Source organism: Caenorhabditis briggsae, assembly GCF_000004555.2.
Source record: "Caenorhabditis briggsae complete genome, chrIV, whole genome shotgun sequence".
In the NCBI taxonomy this organism is placed as follows: domain Eukaryota; kingdom Metazoa; phylum Nematoda; class Chromadorea; order Rhabditida; family Rhabditidae; genus Caenorhabditis; species Caenorhabditis briggsae.
Window position 1 is genome coordinate 8735265 of NC_013487.2, and position 27024 is coordinate 8762288.

Sequence of the window (27024 nt, forward strand, 5' to 3'; positions counted from 1 at the left end):
CTTTGGCAAAATGTTTCCTGTAGTTTTCTCCAGTTTTCTCCAAAGTTTCAGCCAGATTGGAACACTCTCCGAGTTTTCGCGGAGTTTTTTCCTTTTTTGCCGACTCCCTGAATAACTCCATTAGGTATGGTCTCTGAGCGCAGTTGCAACTGAAGAGTTTTTGAGCATATTACAGACGGCTTCCAAAAATACGCAATTATTCTCGCCTATTTGTCAAACTTTTAATAAAAATTTAAATAAATATTGTCGAATTAAAAAAAGTGGGACCTGGAAAATTTCGCGGGCGGCTTCCCGGTCAATTTTCGAGGCCTTGTCCCCAAAAACACTACGGTAGTAAACGAAGCTTATTTCTGTGAATTATGTGGGATTTTCCGGACAAAATTTACGTTTCTTGGTATGAAAATGATCGCTAGCATTTCTAGAATCTGTTTTTCTTCGAAAAACCGAACTTAATTGCGAAAGTAGCTCGAACGAGGCGAAACTCTGAAATATTACTTTTCTGCCGCGCTTTTTCGTAGATCAAAAAAAGCTACGCCTTTCAAATTCTCAGGTCCCACTTTTTTTAATTCGACAATATCGGCAGCGAAACAATGGAATGTCGCACCAACAGCTTTCAAAAATGTTCGGTGTAGATTTACTATAAACAACGCGCAAGCGGGGTGGCGGAGTGTCGTTTACAACAATAAATTCAACCCAGAACCGTATTTCTCGAAACTCTGAAATTAATTTTCTGAGTGAAAGTTATGAGAAGCATAGTTCTTTTTCTCCAAAATACTAGAGCTACTGCTTTAGTCTCGAACCGACTAGTTCATACAACAGCTCCAGTTAGCTGGCAAAAATTTGAGAATGAGAGACACTTCGAACCAGGAGAGGATGTAATGAAAAGAGTTTGGCATGGATTAACTTATGATTTTCGTAGATGGAAAAGACGTTTTCAAGAGGTATCTCAGCTCGAAAACGAAGTCTCAAATTGATTCCATCATTTTTCCAGGCTAGAAAAGATGCGTTCAAACGACGACACCCAGTTGCACATATGAAGCATGGTACTCTCGACAATGAAGTGTTTCCTTATCGAGCGGAAATCATTATTATTGGAGGAGGTTTAACAGGTTCTTCCACTGCTTTTTGGTTGAAAGAAAGGTTCAGAGATGAAGATTTTAAAGTGGGAATTCTATCGAGGTTGAAAATAGTATTTCTGCTTCACAGGTTGTCGTCGTAGAGAATAATGACTCCTTCACCAAAAGTAGTACAATGCTTTCAACAGGTGGCATCACTCAACAGTTTTCGATTCCAGAATTTGTTGACATGAGTTTATTCACCACGGAGTTTTTGAGGCACGCTGGAGAGCATTTGAGAATTCTCGGTAATTGTTAAATGTGAAAAAGATAAAAAAAGGAAATTTTTTAGATTCGGAACAGCCAGACATCAACTTCTTTCCAACCGGATACTTACGGCTCGCCAAAACAGAAGAAGAAGTTGAAACAATGCGATCCGCATGGAAAACCCAGATGTAAATTTTAGTATGACAATTCAGAATAGCATTTTTTTTCCAGTGAAAGAGGAGCGAAAGTCCAGCTTCTTTCAAAATCAGAGTTAGCTGAAAGATATCCGTACATGAATGTGGATGACGTTTTATTAGCAAGTTTAGGTAAATATCGGGTTTTTAAACCATTGGTCTAATCGAGGTCTAATTTTATTTTTAAGGTGTTGAAAACGAGGGAACTATTGATACATGGCAATTGTTATCTGCGATTCGAGAAAAGAATATCACTCTAGGAGTACAATACGTGAAAGGAGAAGTAGAGGGGTTCCAATTCGAACGTAATCGTGCAAGTTCTGAAGTTCACGCCTTCGGAGATGATGTCACTGCGGACGCAAATAAATTAAGAGCACAGAGAGTGTCTGGAGTGATAGTCCGACCTCAAATGAACGATGCATCTGCACGTCCAATTCGAGCCCATTTGATTGTTAATGCTGCTGGACCATGGGCTGGGCAAGTTGCCAAAATGGCTGGTATTGGTAAGTGAATGGACCTTCATAATAAAAAATAGCATGCCAGTTTTTTTTCAGGTAAAGGAACTGGATTACTAGCAGTCCCGGTTCCAGTTCAACCAAGAAAACGAGATGTATTCGTCGTATTTGCTCCGGATGTTCCAGCTGATTTACCATTCATCGTTGACCCATCAACTGGTGTCTTCTGCCGACAATCCGATTCAGGCCATACGTTTTTAGTGGGAAGAACACCGTCAAAAGAAGAAGATTCTCAAAGGAAACATGATAATCTAGATGTCGACTATGATGATTTTTATCAGAAGATTTGGCCTGTTCTCGTTGATCGTGTGCCTGGATTCCAGACCGCAAAGGTTAAAAGCGCATGGAGTGGGTATCAAGATATCAACACTTTCGACGATGCTCCTGTTATTGGAGAACATCCACTTTACACGAATCTCCATATGATGTGTGGATTTGGAGAAAGGTGAGAATCAAGTAAATTATGTATGAAGGTGTCTGAGCTGAGCTGATATGAAATGACGTTATGAGGTTCCCATGTTAAATTGGATTATCTCAACTTGATGGATTTCTGATTATTGACTTTGTTCCTTGTTAAATCAAACAGACTGAGAAATCTCATAATATCTAAATTACAGAGGAGTGATGCACTCGATGGCCGCTGCTCGTGCTTACGCTGAACGCATCTTCGATGGTGCATACATAAATGTGAACCTCCGAAAGTTCGATATGAGACGTATTGTCAAAATGGATCCCATCACAGAACCCTGCAGACTTTAATGTTCATTTTGCTCATTTTTAGTTTTTTTAGAGTATCGGGTTTTTTTAGAACTTTGTTTCCGTTGTTGTAAATTTAGATATGTAGTGTAAATCCATAGAGTTTTGTTGTCTTTTTTGTTTCAATTTATAAAATAATTTTGTAAAAAAAAGAATTCCCTTATCGTTTCAGGCAGAAATAAAATGAGTTCTGATAAGTCGAATGTTAGCTGGTTGGCTTGGTGAAGGTGTTGAATCAGAAGAAGCTAATTGAGTTTAAAATGTTGCATTGATTCCACCTTCCGAATGACGGGATTGAGTTTCAAAGAGAGTAATTCGATTCACTAAACTTTCTCGCGGTGGATATGAATGACCTAGTTTTGAGTTAATCGAATCAGATCAAGATCAATCGGACATGATCTAGAAAATGAGATCTTACATACTGATGTAGTTGGGAGATGAAGAATTAATTCTTGAGAATCAGTTCACATCATTTTCAGACAAATCTCGAAAAATGAAATTGATAGACGATAGTCTAAAAAAAGTTGAATGTATAGAACACATATGTAACAGAAAACAAAGTTTAACTACTGTAATAGAAGGCCACCCTATACTTAAACCTTGAGCTCAATTATCTAAGTTCCTATAAGAGATATTAAAAAAACTATCAACTGATGACATGTTTTCCACAATATCACCAACGTTTTATCAGTTGACACAGTTTTGATATAGAAATTGAGATAATTGAGAAAATTTTTATCTTACTGTTAGGGCATAGTCTAAAACAGGCTCATACGCGATTTTCATTCAGAAAACGAAATTTTATATTTTTGAGATAGCAAATGGATTATTTTACTCTCTTCAAGTCAATTTAAAAACCTTATTTTTGGACCTAGTTCAATAATGAGCTCATTTATGCAGTAAAGGAGTTTACTCCAAGAAAATAAAATTTTTAATAAGTTATTTGCAAACCTCTATACATACTTTGAATACCGTATTTCCTCTAATAGAAGTCCGCTCAAACCGTCATCGTTGAGATCAATTATCTCGATTCCTGTAAAAGATACCCAAAATTTGTCAGCTGAAGAAATATTGGTGATATCTATGATGAATAATTTGTCTGTTGACAAATTTTTGATATCTTTCACAGAAATCGAGATAATTGAGCTCAAAGTTGGGATGGGAAAAACGGTAGATAATTTCCCATTCAAGATCGAACTCCACCTTAGTTCACTTCCTAGACCAAGCTGTCATTCAGATTCATTTTGATTTCAGATATTTTCAGAAATGAATCAGACTGATTACCATCACATCCAGACTATTTTCTCGAATACATCTACATCACCACAAATTGAATTCGACAATCAATTGGGGATTCATCCTATTTCTGTCCGATTTCTTCGATTTCGTAAGTAAAATGTGTTGATTGATTTACGAGAGTTATACGGAAATTTGACGTTTGTACGTCTCTTGTGATTTGATTTGTCGTTGAGAGAGCACATACCGGGAAGAGATTTTAACCGGATCTAGTTGAGTATATAAGTCGGCTCAAAATCTTAAATTTAACATTTTCTACACCCTATTCCCTGAATTATAAGTGCTTATTCAGTGTACCGCTTGGGTAGTATCTTCCTCATTTTTTAAAACTATTAACTGATATTCTCTTGATCCGAATGACGTAGTGAATGAAAGTGGGCGATTCGATGGGTTTTAGTGGTGGCTTCGAACTGACTATGGCCTAGTTTTATGGGTGTCCCTACTCGATGTTTACGAGGAAGCTCTGGGGTCACATGAACTCGCATTTCATTAAGTGAGAATGACGGCACCGGAACAATGAGTTGTTCAGTTTTTATGGCTCAAGTTTTCTGATATCCTCACTTTTGTGTGGGTTTTATATGAATGCTTTTAGAGGAATTAGAGATTTTATTGGTGGTTACAGAAGGCGGGTCCATAGTCTAAGAACTTCCGGGAGTTTAGAAGATCTCTTTTCAATTCCGATTAAGTGTGATCCCAACAAGTAATTTAGTATTGTTATAAAACTTGAGTAAAGCGTTGTACTAGGCTCAAATTTGAAGTTCAAAAGTTGCAAAACTTCACCAGTAAACTGACCAGATATCAAATTATTCGATCAACTTTGGGCTGAGTTATCGCTGGACAAAGATGCTACATTTCATGAAAATCACAAGAAACATTACGCAGTTCATCTTTTAACAATCATAACAATACCTAGAATTGAGGAATCGCTTTGAAAGTTATAGTAGCTTTGAATCTAACGAAAAATTATATTCCTACCAATTTTCCTGTCTCCAAGATACTTATGTCAAAAGATATACCGTTTTTTATCAATCCGAGTACTTGTGCGCCACCCTGTAAATCAATTGTCTGCTTATTCTCAATTTGTAAATTCTCTTTCACACCACGTCATTCTATATTCGTATTGTCAAACCTACAACTCATACCAAGAATTCTCTAACAAAGGAATCTGGCGTTCCATGTATAACGTCTTCCTCTTCACCCCAACCCAAACTCGATTATCGTTAAGCGTATTGCGTCCCTTGACGACGAGTTAACCGAAAACCAGTGAAAAATGTCAGTTGTCAAAAAGACAAGATGACGTAGACACAATCTGTCATTTTTCAAATGTTGATCCTAGACTTTAATCAACCTATCAGCAGAAAAGAACCAATAAGACTGACTTTGAAAAATTGGTTTCTTTTCTAAAAGATCTCATGTTTCATATGAGCCGTCTCCCGTAATTCAAAACTTTTAATTTTCTTGAATCCTCATGATTTCTGATTTTCTTCTACATTATTTGCCCAATGTATCATCGACTGGATTAGATACTATTGAAGACAATGAGATGAGATTTTTCGTTTTTCGTTGCAGACGCATATTGTCAAAAAGTAATCCCGAATGGCGGATCCGAATACAACTCAAAGACCAAAAAGAACAAAAAATGTTGAAAATCCGTGTGGGTTGTATTCAGATCAAGACATGTGCCCTCTCTACATTTAGAGTCCCTAATCCGTTGACGTATGAAACAGAAGATGATCAAATAAGGAAACATTTCATACATGTCCCGCCTTTTATGTTTTTTGCCATGACTCAAATATTTTGAATATTTTTCCATAAATTCTGATTTTTCACTGTCCTTGTCAAAATTCTCATTCACCAGACCATTGGCGGGACTTCTCTGGCTATGCCATAGTTTCTTTTGAAATTAGTATTTGTGGGTTAACTTAATTAGAAATGATAGAACTCAGCGAGCACTACAAAATAATACTATTTGAAAAACTGTATCTAATCTATGAACCAAGTTTCAGAAGAAACAACTCGGAAAAAATGCCCGTCCCGAATCAGCCACATTATGGCTTAAAACTTTGTTTTTAAACAGGCTACAGTTTTTTAAATATCACCGTTTTGTAGTTCTTGTCAAGTTTTAACATATCTAATTTAGTTGGTCCGAAAATATTTATTCCAAAAGAAACTACGGCAGAACCAGCGAAGGCCCGCCAAAGGTTCGCCATAGCCCGGTCCAGTTAACAATTATACTCATACGTAGAAACTGACGGATACCAACAATCGCTTTTTCGCAGAGGCGATCTTATACAGTGCTCCACAAAATGATGCTTCCAACCTTCGCTTGCACTGAAACACCTATCTAGGTGATTGTTCGTGAAAAGGTGTCTTTTGTGTGTACTGAATTTGGAAATTTGCACTCCGGATTCTGTATTCCGGAATCCCGATTTTTGATTCCGGTTTTCTGGATCAGCTTTTTGAATGAATTAAAATGTCCCGAGAATATGGTATTCAGGTTTTCTTGATGAGCAAGAATTTTAGGAAGTTTCCAGGTGGTTACGAGAGTTTCTGTGATTCTTAGGGATTCTGAATAAACTTGGGATTTTGAAAGATTCTCCAGGATTATAAGAGACTGCCCCGGACTCCACTCTGACTACCGCGACTTTCAAAAACAAAATCTAAGATTGTCCAGAAGAAATTTCAAAGGAGAAGGCGTGATGATATGGGCTGCAAAATTATCGGAAGTCCGATCAAACTGAACTTCGTTGTCAAGAAAATGAACAGATTCGACTAATGACTCTTCGTCGCGGAATTCTGACTTTCTGGAGAAAAATCAGAAATGGGTGATTCGTATTTATAAACGATGATCTTTTCGGAAGTCGTGCAAGTCAGAGTGGAGTCCGGGGCAGTCTCTTATAATCCTGGAGAATCTTTCAAAATCCCAAGTTCTCTCGTAACCACCTGGAAACTTCCTGAAATTCTTGTTCATCAAGAACACCTGAACACCATATTCTCGGGACATTTGAATTCATTCAAAAAGCTGATCCGGAAAACCAGAATCAAAAATCCGGATTCCGGAATACAGAATCCGGAGTGCAAATTTCCAAATTCAGTACACACAATCCAGTACACATAATCCAGAATCTAAAAACCGTGATCCAGAAGTTTGGATCCGGAAATTCGGATTCCGGAATCCGGAAATACGGAAATGCGACATTCGGAATACGGTATTCAGTAAACCTGCGTTAGGATATCAGTGTATGGGGGCCAGAATCTCAAAATTCTTAAAATACAGGCCTCCAAAATGTGGCCACAGAGCTCAAAAACCTCGAAAATCTCACTTTTTCAGAGTGGAAGCATCATTTTGTGGATCGGCAAAAACGTGATTTTCGGAATTTTTCCGGTTTCTCGTTTCCGGGTCACGTTGATGGCTCCAAGCCCTCTGTACGTAGGTTTTGAAGGGAAACCTTTATTTTTCATGTTGACACCTTTTCACGAACAATGACCTAGATAGGTGTTTTAGTGCAAGCGAAGGGTGGAAGCATCATTTTGTGGAGCACTGTAGATTCATTTTTGTCTATTTCACACTCATCGTTTCCATTTTTACGAATCTCGTTCTTTATTGTTTTCCATCCATCCTGATAGTTAACAAAGCAGAACACAGAGGAGGTGATTCTGAATTCATGAAAGAAAAATCATCGTACACAACTATTTTGTGTACGAGCGCTAGGAAAAAATACACTGGACGGACCAAACGTCATTTCAGTCTGGGATTTTAGAAGCGCACTTTTTTTTGGATGCCGCCCCTACTTAATCCTGATGATCAGTTTGGAATTTTACGATTTGGATTTAAGTTGGGCTTATTTTAAAGGACCACAATCCACATTTGATTTTCTAAAGTGTGATAGCTTTACTAGAATTCGAGTTCCTAATGCAAGAGTCCACAACCTGATATCTATCATTGGAATTTCAAAATCCCTGAGCACACCTCAACAATTTTCAATCGCAAATCCGAACTTGCTCAAACTTTAGTCTTCTCATGTGACATTCCTCGTGACTTCTAGCCCCAGCTGTGTCTGAACTCATAAATCACAGCTTCTTGCAAGACCTGTACTTCTCCTAATTGGTTCTTTCCGTCACCGGAAATCACTGTCAACTCAGAACTTTCCTAGAATCTCATGTAGGCGTAAATATCAAAGTTGTAGCTGAGAATACTACAATTTCTAAGAAAAAAACTATAATTTAACACTAAAAACAGAGACATTTCTAGCTGCTGTTCTACTCAACCTATTACGTGAAACATGCTACCAGTTTCATTGAAGTTCAAATGTATGTGTGAATCATGGACGTGCGAAATCTAAACACGAAAAAAAGCTCAATTCAGATCAGATCAGAGACTCAGCTGTCTTTGTGTTGATCTGTTTGAGAATTACTTCCTCTTGAATTGTAGTTTTTTGACCAGTATCTTATTTTCTAGAATCGTCACTCCTACGCTAACACTCGCAACTAACAATTTGACTACTATAATATTTCTCCTACATCTCTTAAAAATTCTATTCAATCTGAATAGTGTCTCAATCGTCTTTCGATCTACAGATTCCGGCTAAGCAGATATAGCAGGCATGTCACGAGTAACACAGTTCTCCATTTTCTAATTTATTAGTCTTGCCCCTAGAAGCATATCTCTCTTTTCCTTCTTTTCTGAATCTTGATTGATTTATAACCCCTTTCCCTTTTCCTGCCAACCACTACCCGAGAGTTCCATAAGCTCCGCCCATTTCCAGTCCCCGGTGCTCGGGAATTCCGAGAGACCTCATTCCTAGCATCTGCTTATCCAAATTCAATTTGTCAAATCTCTATTCGCTTTTGGCATTCCACTTTCTCATTCGCTTCGTTTTCCAGGGTAAAACATACGAATCATGTCAACCCAGCTGACTTTCCTGTTGATCTTATGCGTTCTCACCACGTCGGCTGCTCTTGTTCAGTTTCCACGTAGCAATCGCTACGGATTCATCTCGTAAGTTGATTTGAAACTTTGTTAGGATCTACTCTTGATGTTGAGTATCTTTATTGCTAGCTTTAACTCATCCATCCTCGTTTAGGAGCTACGATGAACCATCTCGGGACACTATGATTGTTGAGCATAAGCGATACGATCGCAACTGCTTCTTCTCACCAGTTCAGTGCATGCTCTCCTACAATGATGTCCCACTGGTCGTCACTCGAAAGGCATCCAAGAGATTCGATCCTCTGCTCGCCAGTCTCAACAACTTCAAGTAACTCGGATTTGACATGATTCACCGATCTCCGTGCCCTTTTAAATTGTTAGAAACAACGAAAGAATTTATTACTTTGAAACGACACATTCTATTGAAAAATGATACATTATTTACTTCTTCTTCCATCTCATTTTGTCACCAAAATACCAAGATCTTCATTAAATTAAACCAAATAAATGGTTGCGACTGTTAAAACCCATTCTGTTCTTGATCTTGAAAACATTTTCAGAGATTACACGAATTTCGGCAGTGCCATTTCAGACTTTCAGACTTTAAGACTACAAACAAAGTTCTAGAAGATTATTTTTTATATCACAGAAGGAACAATTCAGAACAACAAAAAATAAGCGACTCGTGGAAAGAACACAAAATATTTATATCGAAAACAAGGTTAGAGGTAGATAATGGGTTAGAAATGAAAGAATCGGAATGTATATAAATTATTTGTACTTTTTTAGAATTTCACTTTTTGAAAAATGTGGGTCACACATTGTTATCTCGATTCGATCGGTTATCAGTTGCCTGGTTATCAGTTAGATTCCGAAGATCTCCACGTCGCATATTGACTCTTCCAAATGCTCCTCCATAGACGTCTCCATTGGCTTTCATAAATGTAGCGATTGATCGAATTGTGAAGTTATTCAAGTACTCATTTGGTACGGATCCATCAGTCTGAGTATAGAAATTTAGTAGAATATTCAAGTTAAGTCTGAAACTCACCTCATCCGGAACCATTCCGTCACTTATCATTGAAGTCTTTCGGCTAACTGAATTTGGTTGCGATTGTTGTTCTTGCGGCGATTGGCCAGTTGGGATTACTGTAGCACTGCTCCAAATTGTGTCTAATCTGTTTTCGAGCACTGTCATTGTACCTGAAAACTATTAAGAATAGTAACTTTCAGAACAACCCAGAACCCACCAAAAACGCCATTTTCCAAACAGATATAGGTAACTCTATTGACAACTTTGAGAATCGGCATTCCAAAGAAAAACATTATAGTGATTAGAGGAGAAAATGTCACATTGTTGGGCATAATATCTCCGAGACCGATAGTGGACATCGAGATGAATGAGAAGTAGAAGGCGTGGAAGAAAGAGATTCCAGAATCAGGCGGACCCGATAATTCATCGTATTCGTAAATGAACATTGTTGCAGATAAAAGATAGACTGAAGGAGACAGATTGAATTAGTAGATCTAAGCATACAGTGCGTTGTAGGTTCTCCACCCATGTTTAGGGTCATAACTTGAGTGCTGTTAGAGGTATCGGTCTAATTTTTTGAAAATCGGATTCGAGACCACAAATTAAATCTAGTGTAATTTTTGTAATGAAACCTTGAAAGCTACCCGAGTTATCTGGAAAAGTCTGAAAATATGCCATTTGCAACCGTAGCAAGTTTGTACGTCCACTCCAAAGATCAGTAGATCACAACCTCCAGCGAATTCAGAGGTGTCCAATTTTGATTCTGTACAACTAAAATCACTGTTAATCCTCTTTCTTTGAGTTTGTATCATGTCATGGGATATTTTGCCGACTGAGGCTGGTAGCTGTATAGACCAAAAAACTATCAGAAAGCAACTAAATCATTCACACTGTCATATCGACTGTTTTCTTATCCGAAAATTAACGAAAAAAACAGGATCAGCTCAAATCCTGCCCTCAAGATCCCAACCCTCAACCAGTACTGTAGTTTCAAACGTTTCAAAGTCGTGTAATGGCATCAACCAGGAGCTGAAACTTGAAGTCATCAATTGGAAGGGTTAGAGATGTCTCAAAGATGATCCAGGTATCAAAAGAGGTCGCAGCTCCGACGCCTATGGTCGCAGCTCCGACGCCTAACGTCGATCAGAAAGTACGTTGTCTCAACTTCTTTCAAAAGTGCATCGGATCCAACTGGGGGAAAGTGTTAAAGTTTAACATGTTCTACCAAAATAACCTCAGCATGAATGTTTTTCATTCTGAAAAAAGTATCTGACAAAATTATCACCGTTTGTACCACTGACATTTAATTAGATGACAAATAAAATGTTAGTGGTTCCAGTATCTTTTATCGGAACTGAGATAATTGCCCAATAAACAAAACAACAGATGGTGTGCGTTCAGTGAGATTCAACCTAGTTTTTACTCGTTCGTCCTTATTTTTTTTACTTTTTTAATGGGTTACGTAAATCTACGTTCGATTTTCGTTTTTTTTTTACTTTTCACACGTTACGGAATTAACCTTTAAATCAATATTATGTCACGCCCTCTACCTCTGTCCACGTAGAAAAATTCCACGTATTGAAAAAAGTCCTTTGAGAAATCCCACTTTTAGAATTAGTTTGATAATTTTCACTAGCACTTTTTGACTGCTCTGAAGCTCCCTGCGTAAGCTGTTTATTGTTTCATTTGCTTTTTTCTTTCGATTAGTCGGATGCGAAAAAAGTTACAAAATCCCCAAAGGGTCGCCATGTTTGGTGGTTCATGGCTAGGTGATATCATTTTCACTGAACGTCCCCCTTTTGCAAAAGACTCAATCAAAGAAAAAAAAACAAATGAACAAAAACAATAAATAGCGATCGTATAGCTTTTTAGGAGAGAAAAAGAGCTATTGAAAATTAGAAAACTGTCTCCTCGGAGACAGGGGTTTTGTGTTGGTGTTTTCCCCCAGTGAAAACCCATTTTCCCTTTCATGTACTGAGCCTCTACGTGGCGAAAGGGATCAACAGACGAAAGTCTGGCTAATCAGTACACTTTTGAAACTTGTCATTTTTCATAATTTTTGTTGATTTGTTCAGGAATATCTATATTTGAAATTTTTTCCAATTAATCCTTTTTTACATCTTCCATTTCATTTTTCTCTTTTCCAATTCCGTCTCCAAGAAGGAAGAATCAAAATTTGACACCTCCGTCTTCGCTGGAAGTTGTGATCTACTGATCTTTGGAACTTGCAACGGTCGCAAAAGGCATATTTTCAGACTTTTCCAGATAATTTAGGTAGATTTCAAGGTTTCATTACAGAAATTGTCTACTAGATATAATTTGTTGTCCCGAATCTGATTTTCAAAAATTAGACCGATACCTCTAACAGCTACCAAGTTATGTCCCTAAACATGGGTGGACGTAAGAACCTGCAACGCACTGTATATTAAACTTACATATCATAACAGAAACACTGAATTTGATTGGTAGTGAAATGATTTCATCCTCATCAAGCTTATCCACAAATCCACGGACCCTTCGAAAATTGTCAATTAGGATTGTGTACATTTTAGTAAGATAGAGGAGGGCCCATTGTCCAAGATCACGGATGACAACTGCTGTCAGAGGGACAAATATCAAACCATATAGAATTACAAGAGCTTTTCCGAGTGAAGATGCTGGAGCGATGGAACCTAAAAAATAGTGTTTTCACTTCCCAGTTATCGGACTTCGAGTTGTTCATGATTAACACCTACCGTATCCCGTCGTCGTGTAAACATTCATCGAAAAGAAGAATGCTGATCCGTATGTCCATTTTAAATTTTTCGGATCTTCATGTTTATAAAATGTACTTCCAGAGTACAAATCTTCAGCATTCAGAAGTTTGACGTAGGCACGCTGCAATTCATTCAATCAATCAAAAACTAGGAGGACGGAAAAGGACAAGAAGAAAGAGTATAAATCACGAGATTGAATAGGAGAGGAAGTTGCTTGTTTACCGTGATAAAGTATTCCATTTGAGTGATATTCGTTAACTTCATCGGGTCCAATATCTCAAGTTCCAGTGTCTGGGCGATCTCATAAATCACTCGCTCCAGTTTTCGTTTGTGAATTTGCATCGTCTTAAAAAAATGAGAATTTGAAATTATCAAAAGGTAGAATGACCAAATTCTAAATGTCCAAAGATAGATCTTCACTATGGGGATTTCGAGGACTGTAGTTTCAGCTACTTAAATAAAAAACTTTCAGCTAATTTATCTCGGCACCGGTGAAAGATATCATAAAGTGGACAATTGCCAACGTATTTTTGATAGTATTGAAAATATTTTATCAGTTGACCACTTTTTGATATCTTTTACAGGAAATGAGATATATCGGCTCAAAGTTGACTGTTTGAGAGGCATTCTATTAGGCTTTCTATTTATCTTCGATTCTTTGTTTTTTCAAACCATATCTATTATAACAGGAAGTCTCCCCAAGTCAGAAGTTATGTTTCAATGATTAATCAGAGGTCATTTCACAACAAAAATTCAAGGTGATTAGACAAATAACATTGAAGGAGATACATGAATGTACCTCGTGTTCGTGGCGTGATTCGATCGAAAAAAAGAGAGCAGCACCGAGAAGAGTGTAGGAGAGAACGAGTAGAAGCATGCAGACGTGGCGGAATCCGATCTTTTTGTGATTATGGGCAAACCAGTAAAATGACTTATGAAATCCTGGAATTCGGAAATTTTAAGGCACCCTTTCTATTTTGGTTCACCAAAAGAGGAAACTTCACATTTCAATACTCACTATTATTTACTGGAACAATCGGCATGCTCCGCGTACTCTGAGCCATAGAAAGCGTTAGTTTTCCATGTTTTTCATAATTTCTTCTCACAGCTTCATGGTTTTCCTCGTTATCCTCATCTGCATTCCCATTCACATAATACTTCGGAAAACTCGGATTTTTCTGATATATCCCTGAATTAATTTTTATTATGATGTTAAACATGTACTTAGTTTCCCTATGTGTTTTTCTTCTTTTTCATAACAAGTTCAATTTTTACACACAGAGACATTTGATAACTGACCTGTAACAGTGTAGTAGTTTTTCGCATAGTAGTTGTCAATTGCATCGTGATTGCCCGGTTCTGTGCGGTCATTATTAACACTATCTCTTTTTGTTAGTGATGACGTCTGAACGAAGAAAATAGATTATGGTCTGATAATTTAGAAGTTATCTCACCCGACTTTTCCTAAACTGACGATGGATGGTGCTCTGAAAATTTTTTTAAAAAGAAACGTTTTAGGCGAGATCAACTTACCTCATTCGATTGTGAGACGTCTTCTTTTGAGATATATGGAGATTGTCGGAGAATACTCTTGATTGGTTTCTTCAGATCTTCCGACTCGCTTCCAGTTCGGATCCGACAACTGAAATGTCTTTATCTAGTTCAAATGTTTACATCCCTACAAAAAGACCTTGACCAGTTAAACTACAGTACCCATTTTCAATACGATCATAAATAAATATTCAAAAATCGATTCCAAAATCTCACCTTGTAATAATAAAGTGCATTCCGAGACATAGAAATTCTCATGAACGTTTTTTTGTACTTTGTTTTGAAATAATGCACCTCAAGTATAAAAAGGAATCGAACGCACCCAAATGATGTGACATCAAAGAGAGATTAGATAAGAGTGATACCCGAGCTCTTATCATAAACATAGAACTATACCTATTAGAGCTAGTAGGTGCAAGATATTCAAAGAGTTACAATAACCCTTGATGTTCTTAATGGTCATTTCGGCATTTTTTGAAATGTCGGAAATTCCGAGTTTCAAATTTTCAAATTTTGAAAAAAAAATGATAAAAATTGTTGAACTTCGGAAAGAAATCCGATTTTCCAATTTCAAGTAGAAACCCTACATAATGTATTCTATCCATTTCTACGGTTAAGCCTTACCTTCTCTGTGATTTTGTATTTCTTTTCACACTGACAGCATCCTCTGCTTCTGCAGATTTTCGTTGAAATTTGACATTCTGCAATACTGTTGAAGGATCAGTTAACTATAGTGAACCTTGGAAAAAATAACTTTTCATATTCATTTTAGACAGTTTGGAAAACGATAAATATTCACCAGTATTTTCTCTGGGACATTTTCTTTCTCCGGATCAGGTGGGACCATAATTGTATCGGATGCACTCTCTTCCGAACTTTTTGATGACATCGATGAGCAGCTTTCTGTTTCTTCTATGATGCTATCTTAATTCAACGGTTGAAAACTATAAATAGCTAAAATTATAAATTTGTCTAAAACCTTCTGGCTGCAACTTTGTTCTTTTGAATTCCTTGAGAAACACTTGCGTCCCCCTGAGTGGCTGAGTTGGGGACCGTGGCATCTGAATTGATTCATTGGAGACAGACGGACCAGAATATAGATGTGGATTGTCCTATAGAGATTTTCTTCCAAAACTAGTTGTTTCTCTTCATGCTTACCGCCATTCTGTTCAATTCAAATTGAGATGGACATAGCTCGACGACTGGCATCTGGATCCTATCAGAAGAGTCTGGAAAGACGAACGTTTTCTGAGCGATAAGTAAGAGAATTAGATGATAAGAATATGAAAAAAAAAACAGAAGAGAGAAGAAGAAGCTTTTCGGAATGATTGACTTGTCGATGAGAAGAAACACGTTCCCTTTTCGGTAGAAGGGGGATGGGAAGAAAATGTAGAAAAATACAAACATCAAGTGATGAGCGACTGCAATGGTAACGCCCACTATTTAAAAAAGAATTTGCAGAATTAGTTGTAGAATTACTGTAAACATTAAATATGATAGAAAGAAGTGAAGAGGCCGGGAAGAATGCAGGAATCGATGGTATTTTGGAATTGGACAAACTTTGGTTCCTCCTCTCTGGGAATCCTTCATACCTCACTAGAAATATTTACAGTACCGGTCAATAATATATACAAAACATAATTTTCAGTTAATTTTGGGCTATTCCGACCATTTTCAGAAGCCTGGAGCTCTGATGTCTACTGTTTGATAACTTTGAAAACTTTAGAGGGTGTAAAACAGACCTAGATTGAAAACTTTGCATTTGCAGAATTTTTTTGGACATTCCTAGTTTTTCGGATATTTGCCGATTTCTGCAAGACTCTCAGAAAGAAATTAAAAAAAAGAAAGAACAAATCATTCAGTAATCAGCAAATAGTAGAAAACTATACAGTTCATGGGTGTCTGATTATACAGCAAAATGTACATATTACTGCAATTTTGGAATTCGCGAACTATCAGACAGCAATGACCCATAAAAGTTAAGCCTTCGATTTTTGAATTTACTTCTTATTCTTTCCTTTCATAGGAAATTGGAATTCAGCAAACACTGTCCAAATGTATACTTTCTTCTCAGAACGTCCCATCATGCAGAGCATCGTTTCGGATCAAAATGGCAACTTTTGATCCGATATTATTCTCATCCAAAAACGACTTTTTGATAATCTACTCACAGACAAATCTTTCTTTTTTCTTTTTCAAATGAATGTTTTTTTTAGGCCAAGAGACGGTAAAACCAAACCATCGAAGAATCGAAGATGAGAAAAAGATTCATTTTATCAGTGCGAAAAGACTTGATAACTATGACATGAGGATGATTAGGAGGACGAAGGACCGTCCTTTAACCGAATAGTATTTCCACGACACGTACTGAGAGCAAAAATCATAATTTATTTAGCAGGTAGGTAGAAGGTGATTGGTACGATAGATTACGGTATTGATGATGATGTCATAATTGAAAAATCGGAGAAAAAGAGAAAGAAAATGATTAGAATTGTTGATTGGACAGAGAGACTTTGCAGACGATGACGAGGAGTGACAAGGCGAAGAATTGGATCAGATGCACCCAAAGTTTGAGTACAAAAATTAATCGAAAAGCGGTCAGAATAAAGAAGGGAATTGTGATCAGAAGGCTATGGTCGGATAGTCTCACGATTAGGTTCATTGGCTTCAACAATAGACAGATTCACGGGGAATTCGAATGGAATTCAGAGGCTAAACTGGTAACTCAAAAACATTTTATGACATCAGATAATCCGGGACAGTAAAACAAAAACCAAATGACGAATATGGAATATTTAGAATACATAGCTCAGAGAGAACGGTGGTATTGAAACAGACTGGTGATTGGTTACTGTAGATACAGTAAAATAAGTGTAAGGTGAACAAAGTTACATTCACCATTTTCAAAAAAAAATTTGCCGTTAAACCTTTAATAGAAGGTCTTAACTCTATCAAGTTTAAGATGGTTTATCTTGTCTCTTATGTAAGATATCAAAAATTTGTCAATGTTAAACAATTTATCAGTTGGCAACTTTTTCATGTTTTTAACAGGAACGGAGATAAATTGGCTCAAAGGTAAAAGTTAAGGAGCCCATATATTACAGGTTAGAAAACAAATTGTGAAGCCAAAAAGATAAGAGTAGAAAGTTCCATTAGAAAAATAGCTTTTTAATTTTAGGTGGACCAAAAAAAACCAAATTCAAACATTTAGTTAGCCTCATACCTCAAATGTAGCTGCACCCTGAACGTTAATCTTGAGCTAAATTTTCTCAGTTTTTGGGAAAGATATTGAAAAGTTGTCAACTCAGCAATAAACTGCAGCACTTGCGCAGCATCTGTAACCCTTTTCCCCTACAGTTCCACAGCATTTGCGCAACAGGTCGACGGCTACCTGTTGCGTAAGTGATGCACAACTGTTCCGGATTTTTGCTGAGAACTAACAAAACATTCGTTGATAAAAACTAAAGCTGGTGTTAAAAATAGATTTTAAAAGTCTTTATATGAATTAGCAATTATATTCTTTATTTTAGAAAACAGCTCATTCATAAAAGAGAAAACTACAGTTTTTCCTATAAACAAGCCCACCCAAACCATCAGCTTTGAGCTCAATTATCTCAATTCTTGTGAAAGATATCAAACTTTTGTCAACTGATAAAATATTTTCAATACTATCAAAAATATTTCATCAGTTGACAAATGTTTTATATCTCTTATAGGAGGCGAGATAATTGAGTTTAAAGTTGACGGTTTGGGTGGACTTCTATAGAAGATATACAATAATATAAATTGATCACGAGTTTCAAACGAATATAACTGTTAAAATAATTTACCAATATTCAGGAAGTTAATGTCAGATTGTAGAAAATTACCGGAAATTAAAAAAAAATATAATTTTGTAAAATTTCCTTGAAAACGAAAAAAAATTACAACTCCTACAATAGATGACCAAAAAAATTGAGCCATTAGAGGAAATACATTTTTTTAAAATTTATTTTTTATTTGAAATCATTGGTTGAAAATGGAAATCATTAAACTTGGCGAAGATAAATAGTTATCAATCGTTTCGATTTTTTCTCTTCCCATCCCAATTCAGACACATGTAGACCTTCTTTTAGATTGATAAACGTTCATCAAAACATGAGAACTTATATAAAAACACGTGGTTTTTCAGAATTTCATAGCTTCCCAGTGCTGAAAATAACGAAGAGTTACCGTTGAACCTGTAACAGAAGGGCCCCCACACTATCAAGTTTGACCTCAATTATCATAATTCCTATGCAAGATATCAAAAGTGTTTCAACTGACAACAAATTTCTGATATGTTTCAACTGACAACAAATTTCTTATGGGAAAAAGTTTATCAGTTGACAACTTTTTGATATGTTTGACATGAACCGAGATAAATTGGCTTAAAGTTAGTTTCATCTGTGTAGTTATCGAAGTTCATTAAATTGACTCTTGTTGACTGGTAATGATTTGTGAAAAAAATTTAAATACTGACACAATAACTATTCAATAATAAGAATCAAAATGGAAATAAAAACAAAATCTCAAAAGAAGGACATCTGCACCGGCGACTTTATTTGGACATATTTGGTGATAATCAGAAACAAAATCGGAAAAAAAAGAAGATGGCGATGAGAAGAGAAAAGAATTAGAACAGTTTTTCTCTTCGTGATTGGTGGACAAAACGATGATAGGTTTAATTTATTACACTCAGAAAAGGAAGAAGTTTTCGAATGAAGAAATACCATCAGAAGAGTGGAGACACAGCATCAGACGATTTATTCATTGGAACAAAGAGCAGAAGATGAACCTGGATTCTTGAAATCAAAGGTAGGAAGTGTTTCTTTTTTGTGATTTTTGAAGTTTGCGAAAATCACAAAAACAAAAAAAAACTCCTCGATGAAATTTCCCATCTCTTTCTCTCGGTCATCGTTCATTCGCCAATAAAAAACGTTTTTTCGAAAATTTCTTTTTGGTTTCTTTTGCTTCTTCCACCAACTCATTCTTCCTCTTTTTCACCTTTATGTTTTTTGTCTTACCAAGATTCATTTCAGATTTAGGAAACTAGAATCAATGAGCAGTTGTCAAAGGTGATGAGTCATAAAAATGAAAAAGAAGAGTTGAAAACAGCTAGAAAAGCATTGATTTCATAATCAATCAGATAATTGGTGATTCTGGAGACACTCTCTGATCCCTCAGTCTCGTGAGATCGAAGTGGGATGATTCCTTTCTGCGTATAAATATTTCTACGAGAATGTGAAGAACATCCATTTGAATTCTGATGAAGAAATAGTTTTTTTTTTCCATATATTCTGGGCTATTTCATTCCCTTTTGTAGAATTTTCATAGCCATCCCAAAGAGGTTACAAAAAATCAGAGTTATGGAGAAGAGACGCCGGCGGCCATTGCCGAAGGTCCCATAACGACAACTACCGTAACCTAAAACTATTTTTATTTTCTGTGTTATTTTCTATTTTTTCCTCTGATATTCGTAGAGTTTCTTGTTGTTTTTTTCCCCAAAAATCGGAAAATGAAAACGTCTGGTAATGAAAAAGTTACTGAAAAGGCTCGAAGATTGAGATAATAACTCCGGAAAGTATAAATACTTTTAGGTTACGGTAGTTTTCGTTACGAGATCTATGGTCACGCCCACAAGCTTTCTTCTTCCACAGCTCTAATTTTTTGTACCAGAATAATATAATTTTTTAGCCATCACAAAGATATTGTTTATTCCGTTTCCTATAGTTGTACTAGACTTGAGAGGCCTAGTCAGAATATCGTACAAAACTACAAAAAAGAAAATCCCTGAATTCAAATATGTTTTTTTTTGTTTTATATTTTTCCAGCTATACGAACTCCAATTCTTCATCTGAACTCAGTGTAAAAAAGACCACTATTTTCTTTTTACTTCTCCATATTTGACCCGATTTTCGTTTTGTTCATATCGTTTTTAAACTGAATTCCATTCGATAATCTCTCACACCACCTTTTTCAAATCGCACAAAGTTCATTCTAAACATGAGTTTTTGTTGAATTCTCCAACGAACATAGCCAACTTTTGTTTGTTAGCGACACTTTATTTCACTCATAACAAACAATTTTATCAGTCTTCTGCCAGTGTTAGCAGCAAGTGCAAAATGACTCAAAACAAAAAGAAGAAGAAGAACATTGAGAAGAGTGGAAAACAATTACTCTTTCACAACTCTTTTTTTCCTCATTACTGGTAAGATATATCGCCGCTTCCGTCTTCTTCTTTGCTTTATATGTTAAGGCTGCCTTTAAATAGAAAAGCGTTTTTTTCCCAAAGCATATTTTCTTTTCCAATCCGTATTCTGCGCTTTAAGCTGCGAGTCTTTTCAGTACTAAAGAGTACTAAAACTGTATTGTTTTGTTTTTTCTCTTGTATTTCTTTTTATTGTGTTGATCCTCCAGCTGATCAAACATTGATTAGTCTCGAAAACAGAACGGCGCGGCCTTCTCCCGCTCTGTCTCTCGTATCAAGACAGAAAAAGCGCTCCAGTTTTTCTTGCTTGCTTCTTCCGTTCTTTATTGTTAAGCAATTGATAGCGAATTGTTTTGAAAACTGATACCTTCTGGCTCTTCTGCCAGAGCGTATTTATACGAGAGACAATTCCGATAAACAAAAGAAAAAGAAGGCAGAGGTGTATTCCCTCATATGATCTCCATTTATTGTTTATATTCATATTTTCCCATCGTCGTCCTGTTGCCTTCCATATCATATCTTTTTTTTCATTCGGCTACCAACTCGACACACACACTCAACTTTGTGTTCTAACGATAAAATAGTTCAGAACCTTGTTCTCAAACACTCTCCCACTCAAACAAAACTTTGTGTTTTCTTTTCTAATACCACCAATCGCGTGCACCTGTTTTACCTTCCTCATGAGCCGCATTCTATCGTTTCCCCCATCGAGTACACTGCAGAGTACAGTAACATCTCTGCAGGAAATTCTGCATTTTTGCGTCACGGTGTCTTCAGAGAATTCGCAATGTTCGCGAATTCTAAAAAAAAGGAGTTTCCTCATCTAAATTTTTTAAAATTAAATGTCGAATTTTTTCCGGTCAAAACCAGCAGCTTTCTATTTCTTCCTTATGAAGGTCGTATTCGCCGCTCATTCGGTGTGCCGAATTTTCATTTTTCTAACAATCGGATGTTTTTTTTCAGGATGTCGGTGACGGTGGAGATTGTCGACGAAGATTCTGGGGAAATTCAAGTAGCCGAAAAAAGAACGGAAATCGAGGATGTTAAACCAAACGGTAGGTTAACTAAAGTTTAATATATATTTTAAATATTCGACATATATTTGGAACGATTCAGCTTTCACGCAGAATTTGTTTCCATGTCGATGGTCTCATTATTAACTGGATCATTCTCGAAATTAGTTTATTTTTTTCAGCAAATGCTCTAGAAGACAACGTCGTGAGCAGCGACGAAACAACAACGACTATAGGAAATAAAATCGAGAACGCTCCAGTTAAGGAGAAAGGTACGAGTACTTCTTTGCTCTAGAAACCTAGGTCACAATGTGTAGTTTTTGGAGGGTAAATTGGCATTTAATCGCTGCTCTGTGCTCACTCGAGCAAACAGTTGCCACCTGGGTCAACAATTACTGACCGTTTAGAATTTCTAGAGGGTCTTGAAATTGAGCCAATGGGAGAATACAGTGTGAATAGCGAATAGTAATTTTAAAAAGTTATAAAAATACAATCTTATATGAATTAGTTCTGTATCAAGCTTTAAAGAGTGAGCCACTGCGCGAATACGGTTTTAGCTCTTACGGCAGTAGAAAAAATTCTTTCCTAAGAGCATTATCCAGATTACATCTTCTTCATCCGTAAACTTCTTGGGCCCGTCTTCTTCTTCTTCCAGTAAAAGCAGAACTAACCAACTTATACCTCTCAGAGCCTTCTTTGTCATCCTTCGTTGTTGCTTGCTGTAGTGTTCCACAAAAAAGGAGCGGAGCCTCCTCGTCCTTCTACTTCTTTCGTGAAAAAATAAAGAAAACCAAGAGAAACAGAGAAGCTGGGACCCTTCTAGTGAGGCTCCCCTTCTTCAGACGGCACGCTCTTTGCATCGATTCCAGAGGTCCGTGTTTCTGGGTCTCCCCACCCATCCTCCTCCCTCTATTTTATTCGGTTCCTCTCGCTTCAATCATTTGTCTGCGCCTCTCATCGGATCCTCTCTCTAACCTCAAAATGGGACGAGGAGGGGGGCACAATGCGAGAATTCCAACGTTTTAACTCCTTTTTGTAGCCATCTATGACATGGCCATCATCCTGAATATACTACATATAAGCCTATTTTCTCGTTTTTTTGACGGTCGAATGGGTTCCCTTTTCTCGTTTCCGCCACTCGTATTCGGGAATAGAAAAGTGGTTTGGGTTAAAGATACTGCTACTCTTTTTTCAAGTTCTTGTTCTAAATCTCACTCAAATTTATTTTCAAAAGTTATATATACATCTTGTTATTCTGACATAAATCCCTTGATAGAAAAACGGTTCTCGCTATTTTCCATCAACAACAATATTTGGGAAAGAAATTTCACTCAATTTTCTATTAATATATTCAATACAAAAATCGACAAGCCATGAGAGACAGAACTTCTGTCACAGAAGTTTTTGTTCATGAATTGTTCTGAACCATCACTTTTTGCGAATTAGCTGAAATTTAGTTCCTTTCATTTCTCTGTCGTATAAAATATGACCCTATGTCTTCTCTTCATTTCCTAATTGATGCAAATCGGAAACCATTCGAGAGAGAAGGAATTCTGCCCTTTTCACACCTCGACTTCTCACTCTCACTAATTGACATTGAACCACTTGAACGTTAGCAATGATGAGTATGAAGAATTCGTCATTCCACTTTTGGTTTGGCTCTACTTCAAAGTATATACGGAAATCTCGCTATATCCGCAAATTATTTCAACTATTTCTGCCTCAAGATTGTTTTTTTTCAGTCTGTGTGGGAAAATAGAAAATTTTTTGTGTTTCCCTTTCTGATCAGAATATGTTGCGGGTATAGGAGGGCAGAAACCGCAATGTCATCAACGGCGTCAAATTATCCATATCTCAGGTCTTCTTCTTCTTCTTCGATCTATCTCTTCGATTTGTTCGTTTTCTTTTTATATATTTGCATCTATAATTCTCTTTTCGAATGTTTCTTTATCATCACAAGGCATCGACCAGCATATCTTTTACCTATTTTGTTGTTTCGCCTCTGCCTTCCGCAAAGTCACTTTTTTCGCGCATTTTCCGATCGAAGGGCACATGAAATAAACGGAAACCATCTCTTTTTTCTTCCTCCTTCTGATAGTTTTTTTGTTGATGTATTGGTTTTATGTGAATTCGTTCAGAGAATCTAGGCCTACATTTTCAATCTAATAGAAGTTTCTTCTGGTTTTTCCAAGCCGAACGCCCGTGTTTTTTGTTTGCATAACCCAGAAAACGCAACCATCCGATTAAAAATACCCCACACATTTTTTAAAACTCGACAGTCTCAACTCAATTTTCGAAATTTCATTCAGGAGTATGATTTTTTAAACATTCAAAAACCCATTCACCAGTTTTTGCCGTTACATGTTTTTTGGCTATTCTCTTTATTGTCATTTTCTGATAACCACCACCTGGACATAATCCTCTTTGAGGGGTCATTCGACGACACATAAGGCCACTCTTATATGTTTATTCGCCCTAGACGGGTCCTTTTTTTCATAATCTAGATGTTCTTTTCAAGATCTTTTTTTTAATCAAAAAAAAAAGAAGGTCAAAATGTGACCTGCATTTAGCATTTAGTGTTTCCTTCTCTCGGTTTTCACTTTAGAGATCCCCTCTGCGGTGTTCCTGTTCCGACCTCTTTGACGAACTGTGTGAAGTTTACCACCTTCGAAAATCTCTAAATGATGTGATCGAAAAGAGAAACACGACTGTAACAGTTCTCTGTTGTTGCGATCCCAAATGTCAGCAGCAGCAGAAAATAACCGTATACAGATTACTTTGACTCAACACTTACCTGCTGCCGCGTCGTCGACATCACTCGAAAAAAAGAGGATTATGTAGATTTTTAGTGTGCTTACCCTTTTCGGGTAACTCTCCAAAAATATTCGGTTTTTTTTGCATTATAACGAAGGATAGCCATCACAAACTATACCTACCCCCAACACATTATTTTAACTATAATGCTTTTCCTCAATAGCTTCTGGCCTGAAGACGTCGTTGTGTCGAAAATGACCAACAAATTACACACACTTGTGTGTGTGTGTGTGGGGGACGAAATACACAGAAACATTCAACCAATTCTTCCCTCCTCTCATTTATTATGTGTGGTTTTTTTCGCTTAAAAAGAAGAAGCATAGGATTCTCGGGCTTTTTCTCGATAACCAGTGCAATTCAAAATGTATGAAACGGCAGATTTTGGAGAATTGAAAATCTTGTGTCAAATTTGTATTTTGGAAAAATTAAACTGCACTTTTAAGTCCAATAGGACACACTGAGTTTTGTTCTCTGCTCTCCTGTACAAGTTCCTGAATTTTTACCCCACTAATCTCCATTCAATTTTCCTTTTTATCCCATCAGTCCATCAGATTAAACACCTCTTCACACACTTTTTCTGATCATCACTATCACAATCATTTTTTATTCCTGGAGATCAAGAGTATTCAAATTTGAGACATTTACTTCAAATTAGTATTTTATCGAATGATTCGAGTTTAAAAAAGTGTTTTTAAACATCTATTTTCTTGGGCGTTGTAGATTTTTCTAATTTCCTTCAAGCTACTCTATTAAAACAGTATCTTCATAACTGCTCATGACTCGATACGGTGATTTCAATATCTGTGAATCTTATTCAATTCGACAGAGAAAGCTACATTTTCAAGTGAAAATATCTTACCTTTTTTGCCTAAAAATTATTTGAAGCATCATACAAAAAATTTGAAAAATCAAGAAACAATGAGAGTTTTTTGAGTGTTTATCTGGTCGAGAAAAAAGTCCCGAAGCAGAGAAAAATGATGTCTCGGGAACTGGTTCTTCTACGTTCACTTCTCTCACATCATCGTCATATTCGAATTTGCCTTCTGTATCCGCCTCACTCTCTCTTTCTCTCCTCTCGTCATAATATTCTCTTTTTCTCCCCTTTGACTATTTGGCTGACTGTAGTCGTCGCCATCGTCGTCGTCGTTGACAGAGACGTCGCCATCGCCGTAAGGGAAGATGAAAAAAACGAAGTCACTCTCTGTCTCATAATAAATTTTCTCTTTTCTGAAAGAGAGAGAAAACATACAGATAGGAAGAACCTAGACATCTAAACAATATCTTCTTTCTCTTTCTTGATTGTCACTGTTTTTTTTTGTTTCATTCTTCTTCCCTATTCTCCTTTTCATTTTCATCTGAATCTTCCCTTTCTTTTCTACTTTATACTAGCGGTTTTGGTTTATCTGTGTTTTGATCAACATAACAGTTACCTCTTCTGATTCTGAAGGCTTCAGACTCAAACAGATGGTTATAATAGTTTGATGAGCTCTATGAGCAACTGGAGGACAAAGTTTGTAAGGGTTCGGTTTGGAGGGATTTAGTGAGACGAAGAAATTCGTTTTTCTTTCGTGGAGCACGTGTTGGGTGCGGGTACCCGGCTCATTCAGTCTCTGAGCAATTTCTGGCTCCTTGAAAAAGTCTTCTTCCTTTGTTACCGTCAAAGACGAGCCTAATTTCATGGATGAACGTTACGATTCGTTCCTTCCTAGTTTTCACGGCCTCCTGTGAACTTTTGGGCATCAGTGTCCGAAGGCCATCCACTTTTTTATAAACACACATCTGCCCCTCTTCTTCTACTATTGCCAACCCTTTACTCATGTTCTATTTTGTTTATGAGATTCCATGAATTTGTATCTGTGGTGCAACTGTTTCGGTTTCCCCCACTTTCATCTAAACCATCCTATGATTTTGTTTCGAAATCCAATGTTTTTCATGACTCACTGTTTCCCGATAGTGGTGACACAATGAAAAATGTTTTTTTTTTCCATGACGTTCCTATTTTATCATTCAATATTGTTCGCCTAGGCGTTTTCTGAAAGTTACTAGGGAAGACTAAAAGAAAATCAATCGTTTCCCCATAGTCAGCTGATCCGGGCGGATCTTTCATGATGTCAACAAGGAAGTGTGAAGCGAGTACATTCCGAAATTTCGAAATTTGAAAAATGGTTCTATGAGCACAAGGCTTGCTGAGCAAGTCTTGCTCATAGTTATTTCCATATATGACACCGTAGAATAATAGTTCATCTTGCTGCTTCTGATCTTTCGCACTCGTTAATTTTTTATGTCTTATCCTACCAACCTGCCCTCTCATTTTTTCTCACTGATCTTCCGGATGGTTGGTGCCTTTGTGAGAGAGTGAGAGTGAGTGAGGTAGTGTATAGTTTACAACCACAGAAAAGATGCCCGGAGAAGAAAAAATGTGGATTAGAGGGTGATGGAATCGGAGGCGCAGACGTAGGGGAAGAACAGATATGTACAGCTGCTACTGTTGCTACTGGTCAAATCGGAATGAGAAAGCAGCACCTACTCCCCTTCGTTCCTTTCCTGTATCTCCGGAATAGAATATCGACTAATGAGTATAGTATACTGTTTGATTCGAATTGTCTCTTTTCCTT

At 36.9% G+C, this 27024-nt stretch overlaps 4 protein-coding genes across 4 annotated transcripts; 3 read left to right on the forward strand and 1 right to left on the reverse strand.

Annotated features, from left to right (window-relative positions):
• Positions 1-743: 743 nt before the first annotated feature.
• Positions 744-2790, forward strand: CBG06141 (the record flags this gene model as incomplete). The annotated part of the gene is made up of 8 exons (XM_002633339.1): positions 744-941; positions 992-1162; positions 1207-1363; positions 1408-1510; positions 1554-1648; positions 1705-2019; positions 2071-2476; positions 2649-2790. 8 exons carry the CDS (start codon positions 744-746, stop codon positions 2788-2790), a joined length of 1587 nt encoding a protein of 528 aa, XP_002633385.1.
• Positions 2791-8984: 6194 nt separating this feature from the next.
• CBG06142 lies at positions 8985-9345 on the forward strand (the record flags this gene model as incomplete). Its single annotated transcript, XM_002633340.1, has 2 exons — positions 8985-9082; positions 9168-9345. 2 exons carry the CDS (start codon positions 8985-8987, stop codon positions 9343-9345), a joined length of 276 nt encoding a protein of 91 aa, XP_002633386.1.
• Positions 9346-9827: 482 nt separating this feature from the next.
• Positions 9828-15562, reverse strand: Cbr-twk-25 (the record flags this gene model as incomplete). The annotated part of the gene is made up of 14 exons (XM_045235638.1): positions 9828-10216; positions 10264-10512; positions 12482-12718; positions 12782-12923; positions 12992-13147; positions 13602-13744; positions 13821-13991; positions 14102-14207; positions 14257-14289; positions 14336-14444; positions 14978-15081; positions 15153-15277; positions 15333-15465; positions 15512-15562. The coding sequence occupies 14 exons, from the start codon at positions 15560-15562 to the stop codon at positions 9828-9830; spliced, it is 2148 nt and encodes a 715-aa protein (XP_045093061.1).
• A 5984-nt stretch (positions 15563-21546) lies between these two features.
• Positions 21547-25683, forward strand: CBG26309 (the record flags this gene model as incomplete). Its single annotated transcript, XM_045235639.1, has 3 exons — positions 21547-21637; positions 21778-21867; positions 25661-25683. The coding sequence occupies 3 exons, from the start codon at positions 21547-21549 to the stop codon at positions 25681-25683; spliced, it is 204 nt and encodes a 67-aa protein (XP_045098479.1).
• Positions 25684-27024: the final 1341 nt, after the last annotated feature.